The following is a 15,886-nucleotide window of genomic DNA, read 5'->3' as shown; positions in this document are numbered from 1 at the left end:
TATTGTAATTGTTCTGTTGTATTTATATAAAAATTAAAAATAAAATAAAAATAAAAATAAAATTGTTTAGATTGTAATCCCTTCATATTTAACACGGTACATTTAGAGAGAAAAATGCTCGTAATTTCGATTATTGCAAGAAGACAAGTTCCAATCTGCATCCATGTTTTCTATAATTCCCTCATTAAGAGTATCTTTAAGTTCGTAAAATTTTGTGCTCTCTTTTGTTGCTCTTAAGTTGCTGGGTGTTTTCTCTTATATACTTCATCTTACTCCATCTTACTTGAATTGCACCCCTTGCTCTCTTTCATAAAATTATTCACTTCAATAAATAAATAAAACAAAAATAAAATATTGAAAAAGAGGATGCTCTCTTTTGTTCACTAAATGGAGAGGATTCTCTCCATCTGAAATGGAGAGATCCAAATTCGGATTTTAAAGGGCTCAAAACAGTTTGCCAATCCATATGCTGCAGGCCTGTCAATCACTGTTCCCACCACTCATGCTGAAGAGTATTTTAACCAGTCCTATTATTGGCACAAGGACAAGCGCTAGCCACGGCCATGTAAAGTAGTGCTTTTACTGGATGCATGCAAATATGATGCAATCCAATGGAAAAATATCCAAATACATGTAGATTCAGGATGCTTTGTCCACCCTACATCATATTCAATTGTGACTGATGGTTCCAATCGAAACTGCATCCATGTAATTTTCTATTTTTGGTGCGCTTGATTCAGCTTACCATATTATTAAATAAAAAACATCTGCCTTAGACTATAGCTCTTAAATATGGTCTACAACCATTACAATATAACAAGGGCTTACTAAAAGAGCCAATAGGGTAAACAAAGGAATGTGCCATCTTCCTCGTTTGAGTCCAGTACAGAGCATATATAGCTTTCCTAGCTACTTCTGAGAGGGAGACGAAAGTTTCCAAACTAGACTTCTCTGCAAACTCAACCATCCCATTGTGCCTCATGCCTGCCAGAAATCAACAGATCAACACACGTACATGGAAGCCTTCAGAGTATGTGTAGAAAACACACTCATATTTGCAAGACAAAGTCATATCTGATGCTGTTGACGAAAATTATTAATACAACCAAAAATATTAACATCTTTAACCATCATTAAATACTCGCCAAAAGAATATCAGATTTTACTTCATCAGAACATACAAATGTAGCAGCAAGACAAAAGGAATATTTACTTTGTGTAACACTTTGTCAAGAAAACTGGATAGGTAACTACATCTATTGCATAACACTAGAGCAATGAAACACACAAATGTAAAAAGCCATACCTTTTTAGCCTTTGAGTGAATCTAGTAACGGTACATCTAATAGAAACGAATAGCATCAGTATCCTATTAAATTAGCTATTATTGCAGGGTGAATGGATTTGACCCTCATTGCAGGATTCCGCTAGTGTGGCAGTTTCCGTAAAGGATACGGTTAAGTCTCCTTATCTGGTGAGGGGTTATCTTCGACCGGGGTTTCTAAATCCGAGCCCGGTTGTGCAAGCTAATCTCTCACATAAAGTGTCGGTCATGTTTGTGTCGACTCCGGTTGTTAAGGAAAGTGCGTCAACTCCAGTTTCTCCTATTGCCATTAAGGGAGAGGACTTCAGGGTGAATGGTTTGACCCAATCTTAAAAGTGGCTAATAGGTTTTGGTCCATCTGGGGAGGTGGTTGTATGGGAGCAGGGTAACGAGGTATGGGATGGGGAGGATGGCGACTCCCCTTACCCTTTGGGTGTTTTACCTCCCGAATTGGCCTTGGATTGGGAGTTGGATAGTGATGAGGATATGGATTCGTCCTTGGCAATTTTGGAAGCCATTGAAGAGGACTTCCATCAGGGAGTTAAGGCAGCACATCCAAAGACCAAAGGTAGAGGGAGGTATTGAATTTGATAAGCTCCATCAACTACGGTGATTCTAGAGCGTCCTCCCAGCTTAGGAAAGGCAAGGCACATGTGGTGTAACTTTTGGGGGCCTCCCGAAGGTTTTGGGATTGAGGGCTTGGGTTTTTTAGGGTTGTTGAGTTTTCTTTTCTTGTTGTAGGCTGCTTTGGTGGTTCCTGTGTATACTTCCTGTATACTTAGGGGCGTCTTTCACTTTTTTTATACAATCTTTATTACTTATTGAGTCCAAAAGAAAGAAAGAAAATCCAAATTCAATCTTTTTATCTAATGTCAGGGATGCAATTCAAGAAACCAAGAATCTTTTTACTTCAACACTTCAAAACCAGAAGATGGGTTTTCTCCAACTAAGCGAGAATGATGCAGACAACGAGAAATCATTTTGATTTAGCTTTATTTAATTTAAGTCAAAAAGTATTTCTCCACTTTTCATACATAGACGGTATTTTTGGTCCATTAGGTTTTATTATGTACTATTTTTTTTTTAAAAGTTTTTATTAGTTATTTAATTTGGCTTATTAGTCCAAGTATTTAATTTCACATAGCGTTTTATATTCAATGGAGAATACCTTTTGTCAGAACTTCAGAAGTTTTTTTGATGAGTGTAAAAACTTAATAAGTTATGGAGCTTTGTTTGAGGTCTGTGTAGTACAAACTAAATCGAAGATGGGTATCCAGGAAACCATAGGTATGATGTATAGGAAAAAATGCGTGATACATAACATTACTATCTTCTTCTTGACTCTTTAACTTCCAGCAATTCATTTAGCCTCCAAACTACAATCTAACCTTTGATTCTCAGCCTTAGAACTCTAAAATCCATATGATTGAAATCCTAAGACAAGTACCTATTATTAGCCTCCAAAATCATAGAAACAGGTATGCTACAATTCCCTAGTTACTTATCCATGAACCAGATCTGATTTTCTTCTTTTTCTCATTTGTTTTGAGCCCAAAGATTTGAAACAAAGATATATGTTAGAGATGGTGGCTCATAGCCTCATATTATGAACGTGGAAGTAACACTGGTCTCTAGTATAAAGGCCTCGTGGACAAAGCTAGTGGAGCGCAAGCGAAATGAGTTGACATATTGAAAATTAGCTGCCTACTTCCCACATTGCCGAGCCACGTAAATTCTATGTATTTTTCTCTCTCTTTTTTCTTTACTTTTCACTAAATTGCATAGTCTTGACAATTCCCAAAAATATCACATATCACACAGGATTTCCAGCAGGAAAGGTCGGAGAATTTTCAAGTTGAGAAAATAACCAGTTTTCCTATTTATAGTTGCGCAAAAAGAGTAACCTGAGCTAAAATTGACAAAAATTTATCAAAAGCAATGTAAACAATTAGGCCATAATTGCAAACTGATAAAGAGAATTTCTGGTATATGAGGCCTCAACAATGAAGGTTCTGCTGAGTTTGAGATTGATGTTTTGTATTTCTCAAATGTTTTACATGTATCATCCTATAGAAAGATCTATTCATATGTGATTCTCTGTTAGTAGATAGATATCAATGGCTCGAGTGAGTTCTTCTGAGTGAGTTCTTCTGATTAGTTAATTTTATTAAGGATCTTTAGAGTAGATTAGGAATGGAGAGGTGGTGCTGTGTGGAATCCAAGACGTTTGTCTTCTCGGTGTTAGAAGGTGCCTCGGTGGTAAGAGTGGAGGAAAGGAGGAGGAGTTGTTCAGGGCTCGTTCTGCTTGGTGCCCAGAGCTGTGGATGGTTGCTCTCGACCCTGGAGAGTGTGCTGAGGTTTACAGGGAAGGATTTTGTAAGGTCTTTTAGGGAGGGGTCCAAGGTCTTCATTGTAAGGCGAGGAGGCAACAAAGCTGGAAGTTTTATTGAAGTAGCAGCCTATGCCTTGGGAGGTTTGAAAGGGATTATTTACATTCCTGAAGGACGGAATGGGTGGGGATGGAGCAGTTTCTTGGCTGAGCTGGGTAAGACCAGGGACTTCCTCTCAGACTCAGCAGGGAAAGTGGCGGCACGGACTGGACCTCAGCCTGCGATGGAGCGGGTTCACGATAATGGAGCCGGCACTGATGCTGCTACTGGTTCAACCACAGACAAAGCACCATCTTTCGCTGAAGTGCTATGCACAGGTCCTCGCCGACCGAAGGAGGAAGGGTTGAAGAAGGTTCAGCCGGAGCACCTCTTGGGTAAAGACCATCATGACCGTTATGCCTTCGACACTGTGCAGGGGGACAGGAGTTTTCCTATATCGGAAGCAAAGTCCCATGCTGTTTTCCAAGGCAAGTCAGACTACTCCTTTGGTGATAAAAGCGACGGATTTCAGAAGTTTGGAGGGAAAGACACGCTACCTTCTCTGCTGCTCTGGCAGAGCCAGCTGGAGAAGTTGAAAAATGAGGTGGACCGAGCACTGAGTAGTGTGCGTGATGGGCTGCTGTTGATTGGGCCGGGCTTCAAGCCCAATGGTGACAGGCGGAAGAGAAAAAAGAACAGAAAGAAGAAACAGCAGAGGACAGTTTGGGTTCCGAAATCTAAGCCCAACCCAAGTGTTTCAACGGCTGATCGGGCTACGCCTATAGTAGCGCCTACAGTAACAGAACCGATGGCAGTGTCGGGTTCCGATGGTCAAGAGGTTCTGGAAGGAGCGTCGACTTCTGGCGGGTTTTGTCTTCCTCCTACGACAATCACGTCTTTGGAGATCACATGCGTCGAGTCTGCCTCCAGGCCAGAGAGGGGGTCTCGTTCTGTTATCATAGATGCGGATACAAGGGAAGAAAAGGAAGAAAAGGGTATAGCCAGGAGTGCGGTTCAGTCTGAGGGATACACAGAGACTGACGGTGGTGTTTCTGCTCCTCTCGATATCCAAACTCCAGCATGCTACTCCAAGCTGTTGGAGTTAGGTCCCGGGCCACTCATCAACGTGGTGGACACCGGCATATGCCCACCACTGCTCTGTGCCGGAGGGCTGACTGTTGTCCCTGCCTTGGAAAGTGTAACATCCCAGCTGGTTCTTAATAACGGGTCTGAGCTACCCGGTTCTAGGTTGGAGGTTGTACCTAAAATTCCGGAAGTCCCTGCCTTAGCTCGGATGGGTTCAGACTCAGTGATGGTTGTCTGGGCTGGTCGGAGTTCGTTGGATCCTTTGATGCCTTCGGGCTTTTATCCCTCGGAGTTAGAAGTTGAAGATGCCTCTATTACTCTCTTCTCCCCTTCCGGTTTGGGGTCCTCGAATGGAATGAAGCTTATTGAGCCCCCGGAGGAAGAGCCGGCTCCTTTGTGCTGCTGTCCGGGTGATAATTTCAGGGGTTCCTCCGGTAAAAAATCTCCAATGGACTTCTTGAAGGCGATTCTGGAGTATAGCCAGTCGGTGGGGGTCACGTGTGATGGCTATGAAGGTCAGCTTTCAGCCGTGTTTGAGGCTATCCTTGCTGAAAATGACAAAAAGGAGACGGGTTCTTCTCTGAAAGCGGGCAACAAGTTCAATAGAGAACTTAATAGATTATCCTGTTCTATTAATTATGATGCGAGAAGCGGAAGAGCTCTCAGAGTAGGTGTAAAGGGAGGGCGATTGGAGGTATTTTATGAAGCCAAAAATTCTATCGTGGAATGTCAGGGGCTTAAATGAGGGTAGCAAGCGGTTGAAAGTTAAAAACCTAATTAGACAATGGAAGGCAGACATTATTTGCTTGCAAGAAACCAAACTGGAGTTCATCTCCAACAGCTTAGTGAGGCGTCTTTGGGGATGTCACTTCGTTGATTGGTGTTACTTACCCTCATGCGGGGCCTCTGGTGGTATTCTTATCATGTGGGATAGAAGGGTTGTTGAGAAATTGGATGTGTATGTGGGGGAGGTTGTTGTTGCTTGTGCTTTTAGGAGCGTTGCCGATGACTTTACTTGGGCCTTCGCGGGGGTATACGGTCCTAACCTTGACTCTGTCAGAAGACTGCTCTGGGACGAGCTGGCTGGCCTTGCTTCTTGGTGGGAGATGCCTTGGTGTATTGGGGGTGATTTCAATGTCATTCGTTTTCCTGCTGAAAGGTCTAGGGAAGGTCGCCTTAACGCTGCTATGATGGAGTTCTCTGACTTTATTTTCGAGCAGGGCCTCATGGACTTTCCTCTCGCTGGAGGGACTTTCACGTGGTCCAATAATCAGGTGAACCCCTCCTGGTCTCGTATTGACAGATTTCTTGTCTCTCCAGGCTGGGAGGTCAAGTTTCCAGGGTCTATTCAGAAAAGGCTTCCTAGATTGTGTTCTGATCATTTCCCTATCCTACTGGATTGTAGTGGCATTCAATGGGGATCCAGACCGTTCAAGTTTGAGAATATGTGGTTGAAGGCGGAAGGGTTTGTGGATAGGGTTCGGCTTTGGTGGGAGTCTTATCGCTTCCAGGGTTCTCCTAGCTTCATCTTCACTCAAAAGCTTAAGGCCTTAAAGGTTGATCTCAAGAGATGGAATGAACAGGAGTTTGGCAATGTGGAGTTTCGCAAAAAATTGCACATGGAAGAGTTATGTACTCTTGATAGGTTGGAGGAACAACAAGGTTTATCTTCTGAAGAAAAGGAGAGGAAATGTGCGGTCATCAGAGATCTGGAGAACTCTACCTTGCAGGAAGAGATTAGTTGGAGACAGAAGTCTAGGGTTCTGTGGCTGAAAGAGGGTGATAAATGTACTAAATTCTTCCACCGGATTGCTAACTCGAACAGGAGGTCTAATTCCATAGAGTCGCTCTCCATCAATGGCTCTGTTTCATCCGACCAGCAGGTTATCAGAGAACATGTGACTCAATTCTATGAGTCTCTCTTTACAGAACCCTTCCCATGGAGACCTAGAATGGATAATATTGCTTTCGACACCTTGGATGCAGCTGAGGCCTCTTCTTTAGAACTTCCTTTCGAGGAGGTGGAGGTCTTTGAGGTGGTGAAAAGCATGAATCGAGATAAGGCACCTGGTCCAGATGGGTTTTCTCTTGCGTTTTTCCAAGATTGCTGGGATGTGATCAAGACAGATCTTATGAGGGTTTTCTGGGACTTTCATTCTCAAAGCAAGTTTGTTAAAAGTGTTAACGCCACTTTTATTGCCTTAATTCCGAAGAAGTCTGGGGCTGTGGATCTTAAGGACTTTCGTCCTATCAGTCTTGTTAGTGGTGTGTACAAGATCATTGCAAAAGTCCTTGCAAATAGACTTAAAAAGGTGGTGGAGAAGATTATATCATCCCCTCAAAATGCTTTTGTGAAAGGCAGGCAAATTCTTGATTCAGTTCTTGTTGCCAATGAGTGCTTGGATAGTCGAATCAAATCCGGCGAACCAGGGTTACTTTGTAAGTTGGATGTTGAGAAGGCCTACGACCACGTTAACTGGGATTTTTTATTGTATATGTTGAGAAGATGTGGCTTTGGGGAGAGATGGTGCTCTTGGATAGCGCACTGTATATCTACGGTGCGATTCTCTGTGCTGGTGAATGGCTCCCCAACCGGCTTTTTCAGTAGCTCTCGTGGCCTTAGACAGGGTGATCCTCTGTCACCTCTATTGTTCGTTATTGTGATGGAGGCTCTTAGTAAGTTCTTCTTCGCTACTGTTCAAAAGGGCTACCTTTCAGGGTTCTCTGTGGGTTCTGGCAACAGCGAAGCTATTAACATTTCTCACCTATTGTTCGCAGACGATACTTTAGTCTTTTGTGGGGCTAATTCTGATCAACTCCATTATCTTCGTATGCTTCTTATTTCTTTTGAAGCTGTGTCAGGATTGAAGATTAATCTGGCCAAATCTGTGATGGTTCCTGTGGGTGAGGTGGATAATATGGACGGTCTGGCTAACATATTGGGTTGTGGAGTGTCCTCTCTTCCTATAAAGTATCTTGGTCTTCCGTTGGGAGCTCCTTTCAAGGCTAAGTCTTGTTGGGACGAAGTTGTTGGGAAGATTGAGAGGCGGTTGGCTAGCTGGAAGCGGTTGTATTTGTCGAAGGGGGGTAGGGTTACCCTTATAAAGAGTACTCTCTCCAACCTTCCTACATATTTTCTCTCTCTATTCCCTATTCCCTCCAGTGTTGCTAGTCGCATTGAGAAGCTGCATCGTGACTTTTTGTGGGGGGGCATAGGCGACGAATTCAAATACCACTTGGTCAGTTGGTCCAAGGTTTGTCTTCCTATTTCTGAAGGTGGTTTGGGCATTAGAAACTTGAGAATTTTCAACAAGGCGCTGTTAGGGAAGTGGTTGTGGCGTTATGCTTATGAGAGAGAAGCTCTGTGGAAATCCGTGGTGGATGCGAAGTATGGCTCTACTAGGGCTGGTTGGTGTTCCTTAATTCCCCTTGGGTCTCACGGTGTGGGGAGTTGGAAGAACATTAGGAAGGGGTGGAGCTTGTTTTGTAGATATACCAGACTTATCTTGGGCAATGGGTCGAGGATTCGTTTTTGGGATGATGTTTGGTGTGGAGAGATGTCCCTCAAGGAAGCCTTTCCAGTTCTATATGATATAGCTTGTGTCAAGGATTCTTTGGTAGAAGACCATTTGGTAGTGGTAAGTGGCACCTATCAGTGGGATGTCAGATTTTTCCGTGATGTTCACGATTGGGAGGTGGACGTTATGGCTTCCTTTTTCTCCTTACTGTATTCATCCAAGGTGGCTCAAGATAGGGGGGACAGGCTTTGGTGGACCCCCTCTCGCAAAGGGCTTTTTGATGTTAGATCATTCTATAAGGCTCTTGCCTGCAAAGAAGCTTCTTTTTTCCCCTGGAAAAGTATTTGGCGGACCAAGGCCCCATTGAAAGTGGCCTTCTTCGCTTGGACGGCAGCGTTAGGGAAAATCCTCACCTTGGACAACCTCCAGAAGAAGCGTGTCATTGTGATTGATAGATGCTGCATGTGTAAAATGACCGGGGAGACTGTGGATCATCTTCTTCTTCATTGCGAGGTTGCACGCGCTCTTTGGTATGTCATCCTTAGCCGGTTCGGTCTGTATTGGGTGATGCCTTCTCGGGTGTTAGACTTATTTGCATGTTGGTGGTCGGGGGGACGGTCCCGTAGTGCGGTCGTGTGGAAGATGGCTCCTTGTTGTCTTATGTGGTGCTTGTGGACGGAACGCAACGATAGACAGTTTGAGGACAGAGAAAGAACCATAGAGGAGCTCACTTCCTTTTTTCTTCATTCTTTGTACTCCTGGACGGCTGCGTATTTAGCACCTCTAGAGATTAGTTATAACGATTTCCTTGTATTGCTTTCTTCTTCTTCTTCTTAATTGTCTCTCTTGTATACCCCCTGTATACTTGATTGCGTTTTTCGCTTTTCTAATAAAATTTTCTTCTTACTTATCAAAAAAAATGAATTTCTAAGGCAAACTTGAGGCAGCTTTCTGATATTGTATGCAGAAAATATTAAGGGCAGGCTAAACCCAATAACAGGGAGACTCCAGTTAAGAAGGTTGCAGAATCTCCGGAGGCCCCAGTGAAGCTGGGTCTTAAGAAGGGGTTCACCAACCATCGCCTGAAGGTGCCAGCTTCTCCCGCCTTGCCTCGGAAGGCCAAAATGTTGTAGGGATGGTTGGCCCTTCCTCCCCTTCGAGAGGCTGTCCTGCTGCTGTAGAAGGAAATGGTGTCTCCCAATCTCGAAATTGGCCGGTCGGATTTGATCATAACAGGGATGTTGTGGTTTGGGAGGACATCAATGATTTTTGGGATGATTTGCCCTTGGATTGGGCTATGGATGGTGATTTTGAGGAAGAGACTTTGGCAATTCGAGATGCCATGGAAGAGGAATTTTTGCGTGAGAAGATTATAGCGCGCCACAAATCGAAAGGAAAGAAGGAGTTGCTGAATTTGCAAAGTTCCGTTAACTATGGTGTTGCTTCAGACTCCCCTAGGCACAGGAAAGGAAAGGGCCTCAAGTTGTAGGGTTGTGGTCTTAAGGGGGCCTTTGGGTTGTCTCTAGTTTTCTTTTGTGGGCTGTTTTGGGTGTCTTATCCGGGTTCTAGGTTTTCCTTTTGGGGTTTTTGGTGGGCTTGGGGCTTGGGTTCTCTTGGGGTTTTTTTTTTGGGTTTTTTTCTTTTGTGAGCTGGTTTTGGCTACTTCTATGTATACTCCCGGTGTACTTAGGGGCCGCCTTATGCTTTTTAATAAACTTACTTACTTATAAAAAAAAAAAACCCAATAACAGAGCCACCAAAGGGCCAAAACAATAAGGCCAGAAAAGTAACTGGGCTGGCCACTGGCCAGGCTGGGAGGGCATATGCACATCTTTTGAAATGAGACGTTTTCACTCGGGAAAGGAACAACTTTCTTTTCTAAGATTGGACATGTGACTCTACAGAAGAAAAACAACTATAGGAACAAGCAATCTGAGAGATGAGAAAAGCCTCCCATCGAAAGTGATCAGGCTTTAGGAGAAGAACCCAGTAGAGCAGGAATCCACCTTTTATAATTGACTGAAATTAATAATTTAATTTCCAAGCTGGAAGTGGAAGTCTCGAATTCATAAGGTTATATAACTGATAGTTAGAGAAAATTAAATTTCTTACCACTGCATATTATAAAAGTGGAACTGCTGAAAAGTGTAGGACTTCAGAAGAAAATAAAATGATACTTTAGTTTAAAAATATGCCATTGCTTAGTCAAGAACTTCGCAAGCAATTAATTTCCTCTCATATATTCTATTCCAAGGCGTAGCTCAATTGGCTGGGGACCACACCACATGAAGCTGAGATCCCTAGTTTGAACCTCTCCTTTCCTCTCCACTTAAGGCCAATTACTTATAAAAAAATAAAAATAAAAAATCCTCTCATATATTCTTAGATGAATCATATATTTGAAGCATATACTTAACTACTAATGATATTTAGAAGAATCCAATATATAATACAAACTCATAAAATTTCAGCAAGGTACATGATTTGACCTTTAATTAACAATAGTTAGTCATGACCTTGGACACAACTCATGTATCTAAACCATGGATAGGGTACAATTCAGCAAATTTGACATGACAGCAGAATCTGATCAAATTCAGGTCCTGAAAAGTAATTCAGGAATCTGGATAAATTTGACTGAAAATATTATAAGTTTAGCAAAGGGGATTGAAACATGTGATGTTTGAATATATCCTGAAGACAACCAGTTCTTGACATATGTGTATTATTCTATTTTTTTTTTACAAGTAAGAAGCCAATCTTATTAAAAAAGCGTTAGGCGCCCTTTAGTACACTAGGAGTATACAAGAAAAATACCTAGCTAGAAAGAGAAAAGCGAGTGAGAAAGTCAGGAAAAGAAAATGACAAAGGTGGATATAAGCCGTAGTCCAAAAATACAAGGAATGGTAGAACGAGAAAAGAATCTCTTCCAAGGTACTTTCCAAGTCCTCAAAGCTCCTATTGTTTCTTTCCTCCATAAACACCAAAAGAGGCAAATAAGGGTCATTTTCCAAACCGCATCGCTCCTTGATCTTCCAAATGACCACCAACACGCAAGCAAGTCGATAACCTGTCTGGGCATAACCCAAGACATCCCGAAACGACTGAAGAGGGAACTCCACAAAATAGAAGCCACATCACAGTAGAGAAGGAGATGATCCACAGACTCCCTAGTCTTCTTACACATATAACATTTGTTTATCATGATAACATGCCGTTTCCTGATGTTGTCCAGGGTGAGAATCTTGCCAAGAGCGGCAGTCCACACAAAGAAGGCAGCCCTTGAGGGAGCTTGAATGCGCCAAACACTTTTCCAGGGAAAGCGTCTACTACCGAAGCTAGCTAAGGAGTAAAAGAAAGACTTGACTTTGAACACTACTTTTTTGGAGGAGACCCACCACAACTTGTCTTCACTATCTCTACTCACTTTGATTGAGTGCAACACTTGGAAGAAAGAAACAAAGACATCCACCTCCCAATTGTGAGTCTCCCTAGTGAAGCTCACGTTCCACTAGATTGAGTCGCCTAAATGCTCCAAATTATCTGCAACAGCAGCACCCTTTACATGAGCAATACCAAAGAAAGTTGGAAAAGCTACTTTGAGAGCCGTGTCCCCACACCACAAATCATGCCAAAAGCTGATCTTGGAGCCATCCCCCACGACAAACCTAGTGAATCGAGAGAATGAAACCCAACATTTTCTGATGTACTTCCACACCCCCACCCCCACCCCAAAAGCACCTATCGACTCGAGAGAACACCACCCGCCCCATAGGCTACCGTATTTAGAATCCACTGCAACTCTCCACCACGCATCTCTCTCAGACCCAAAGTGCCATGAAAGCCCTCAAATTTCTGATCCCTAGCCCTTCCTCGGAGATCGAAGAGCATACCTTGTCCCATCTAACCAAGTGATATTTAAATTCGTTGCCTATCCCCCCCATAGAAAGTCTCTTTGGAGCTTCTCAATGCGATTGGCCACACGAACAGGAATGGGAAAGAGAGACAAGAAGTACATAGGGAGATTGGAAAAGGTACTCTTGATAAGGGTAACCCTGCCGCCCTTGGACAAATACAACATTTTTTCGATTGGCCAAGCGACGCTCCATCTTAACTATGATATCATCCTAGATAGACGTAGCTTTGTCACACGCCCCAAGCGGCATACCAAGGTACTTCATGGGCAGAGAGTAAGTCCCACAACCCAAGATAGTAGCAAACTTAGCAACATTGTCCACATTGCCAATAGGGACCAAGAGGGATTTGGCCAAATTGACCTTTAAGCCAGAGACAGCTTCGAAGCATAATAAGAGGACCCGCAGGTAGCAAAGGTGGCTAGTATTAGCCTCACAGAAGACCAAGGTGTCATTCGCGAACAACAAGTGGGAGATGTTGATCACGGGAGGCCTAGAACCCACGGAAAAGCCTAATAAGTGACCACTTTCAACAGTAACAGAAAGCAATCTGCACAAAGCCTCCATGACAACTATAAACAGGAGGGGAGAAAGAGGATCACCCTGTCTCAGTCCTCTAGAACTATTAAAGAAGCTAGACAGCGAACCATTAACCAAAACAGATTACTCCAATTTAATAATTGTTTAATCCAACGTTTTGAATGCTCGTAGACCTCATAAAAGCCATATGTGACGATTGAACATCAAGTTTAACATTCATTGTTAATATAAAGCACTCGGTGCCTCCTTATCCATTGATATGAGAAACAAATCAAAGAACAAATTTTTAGCACCACCTCCCCTGTCCATACATCATTCCAATAACAAGTAGGCTACCATCACCAGTATTGTTATTAGTAAAATGGTAGAAACAACTCCCAACAACTCCCAACAATTCCTAATGCTATCAATCCCTAAGGATGCTTCTGTTGCGGATAATCTAGTGCTCTTGGGTGGTTCTAATCAGTGGAGCATGAGCTTTTCTAGAGAAGCGCATGACTGGAAAGTTGATGTCTTTGTTTCTTTTTTCCAGGTGTTGCACTCAGTCAATGTAAGGAGAGGTAGTGAAAATAAGCTGTGGTGGGTCTCCTCCAAAAAGGCTTGTTCAAGGTCGGGTCTTTCTTTAGCTCTCTGGCTTGCACTGTGGGAAGTCACTTTCCTTGGAAGTGTGTGGCAGACTCAGGCTCTTACGCGGGCGGCTTATTTTGGGTGGTCGGCAGTTCTAGGTAAGATCCTTACATTGAATAACCTCAGGAAGAGGTATGTTATTTTGGTGGATAGATGTTGCATGTGTAAGCGAAATGGGGAATCGGTGGATCACCTTCTTCTTCATTGCGATGTGGCTTACGCTTTGTGAAGTACTCTCTTTACTCCTTTTGGTTTGTCTTGGATTATGCCTAGGAGAGTCTTTGACTTGTTTGCTTGTTGGTGGATTTCTAGAAGGCCGAGGAGTGCTGCGATTTGGAAGATGGTGCTGACCTGCATTCTTTGGTGTATTTGGAAGGAAATAAATAATAAGTGTTTTGAGGATTTGGAAAGGTCCTTAGAGGATATTTTAGCTTCATTTTTTCATACTTTGTATTTTTGGACAGTGGCTTTTGTGACCCCTTTGTCTCTTAGTTTTGGCGATTTTCTTGTTCGTTGTTCACTTTCTAGTTAGGTGTTTTCTCTTGTGTACTTCCGGTGCACTGAGGGATGCCTTACGCTTTTAATAAAACCAGTTTATTACTTATTAAAAAAATGCTATCAATCCCTAATACTTTAGAAAGCTGTTTATTATTCTTTGTATATATGTATGTTTACGTATATAGCCCCTGTAAAATTTAGCACTGCCTCCAATTTTTTATGGACAAACATAATTGTCAAAAGTTTTAGTTTCATTCTGTAAATCGGTGGTACATTTTCATCATCTCACAAAGTTTCTACCTAACATCTATCTAGACATCAAGGATGGTCTGGAATGTTTATGAGGAATTTCCTCTCTCCCAATTTTTGATCTACAGGCTCTCTATCTTAGTCCCTTTCCCTCTCCCCTAAAGTTTCCAGCCCAACAACCACCCTCATCATATACCATGATTTTCTCCCATTAAATGCAGCCGGATTGTTATCCACTCTAATCATCACCATTACCAACTTGACCAATCAACACCAATGTTATTAAAAGCTCAAGGTACACCTGAGCACAAAGGCCTCATGGAGCCTAGGCGCAAAGTGCAAGCATGCGCTTGATCATATAAACACAAAATTTCAAAATTTGGCGACAGGGATTAGAAGAAAAAAAAGAAAGTAAAAGTTTAGGAAAATTGAAAGAAATGTTGGAATCAATTATCAAGAGATTTCTTTCAAAAGGCAATGACATTGTGAGCTAGGGTAATGTCCCCTTAAGAAGGAACATAAAAATATTCAAATGAAACAAGAGCAGCATGAATTTTGCATACAAGTGCTTGAGTGATCACACCAATCACATTAAATGGAACATTTTCATATCATATAAACCAAGATGCTATAAAGGAGAAAATTTTACGATGATAATTTGCACATGTAATAACCATAACGCATGAAGATTGTTTGGCCAACTACAATCCCTAATACTAATAATAAAGGAGAAGAAGAAGCGGACCTGAACAAAAAAGATGGTTGATATGGAAATTATTTACAGTAACGATCGGCCTTCTTCTTGACGCGGTCGTCGAGAGCTTCCTCGACGGACTTGGAAACGGACTTGGGATCGTAACCGAACTTCTTTGTCTCCACGGGGAAGATCTGCTCGTACTTCATACGCTTGGCCGCGTCGATCGTGTAAACTACTTGTGCTCCTTCCGCGTTTCCAGATTCATCCCCCGCATCAGCATCCTGAATCTCCGCCTCCACGTCTAAGGGAAACGAAGGCTCGGATTCATCGTTCTTCGGGTTGTGATTCTTGTTCTTCTTCTTGTGCTTCTTCTTGTCGATGGATTTGCTGCGGCTCGCGAGGCTTCCACCTTTGAAGGTCAGCCTCCCTCCTTTCACTCTCTCGTACGGATCCGACATCTCAAACACTGCTGTCCAGTCCTATGCTCTCTTCTCTCTCTCTTTTAAACCACACCTCACCGATTCTTTACTACTCAAGACAGAATTCTGGATTTGGTCTCATGACTCTCAAATCTCATCTTTTGAGTTCTTGGAACCCCAAAGAAAAAAAATAAAAAAAATAAAAGAAAAGAAAGAATAAAGTAATTCCATTAAAACGTCTTTGGTAAAAGGGTAATGTTTATACATAACCATTGGCGGAGTCAAAAAAATTTGGGTTGGTGCCGAATGAACCAAACTATATATATATATATGTAGTCTCTTTGTATTTGCGAACTTGTAAAATTTAAGATTTTTGTTAGAATTTTGGATTCTTAATAGTTTTTATTAGCATTAACAAGCAAAAGAGCAACAAATAAATTAATCAAATTAAATCTATCAAATTAGAGAAAAAAAATCCAATAATCAAAGTAACAATTCAAAATTTTAATCTAACAGTGTCACAAACACATAAAAATATAAACTACTTGCAAAAATAAACTAAACATAATTAATAGGGTCTAAGAAAAATGAGTACCTTTCAGTGAATCAACGTTATCTTGAGGATTTCTTGAAAACAAACCGAAC

The 15,886-nt window shown here is 42.1% G+C and overlaps 1 protein-coding gene across 2 annotated transcripts; it reads right to left on the bottom strand.

The window, feature by feature from the left end:
- Positions 1 to 699: 699 nt before the first annotated feature.
- LOC133867237 (uncharacterized) lies at positions 700 to 15,435 on the bottom strand. 2 transcript variants are annotated; one of them, XM_062303957.1, is made up of 2 exons: positions 14,871 to 15,435; positions 700 to 1,080 (listed from the first exon to the last, which is right to left on the bottom strand). In XM_062303957.1, the coding sequence occupies exon 1, from the start codon at positions 15,278 to 15,280 to the stop codon at positions 14,900 to 14,902; it is 381 nt and encodes a 126-aa protein (XP_062159941.1). In that variant the 5' UTR covers positions 15,281 to 15,435; the 3' UTR covers positions 700 to 1,080; positions 14,871 to 14,899. The 2 variants fall into 2 exon arrangements, with proteins under 2 accessions (XP_062159941.1, XP_062159940.1); XM_062303956.1 differs by having other exon boundaries at positions 700 to 984; positions 14,871 to 15,433.
- Positions 15,436 to 15,886: the final 451 nt, after the last annotated feature.

Source organism: Alnus glutinosa, chromosome 4, assembly GCF_958979055.1.
Source record: "Alnus glutinosa chromosome 4, dhAlnGlut1.1, whole genome shotgun sequence".
Lineage (NCBI taxonomy): Eukaryota > Viridiplantae > Streptophyta > Magnoliopsida > Fagales > Betulaceae > Alnus > Alnus glutinosa.
The sequence above is the reverse complement of the archived record's forward strand: the minus strand, read 5'-3'. Positions and strand labels throughout refer to the sequence as shown.

Coding starts and splice junctions, on each gene's coding strand:
- LOC133867237 (XM_062303957.1), bottom strand. CDS start 15,280: ATGTCGGATCCGTACGAGAGAGTGAAAGGAGGGAGGCTGACCTTCAAA.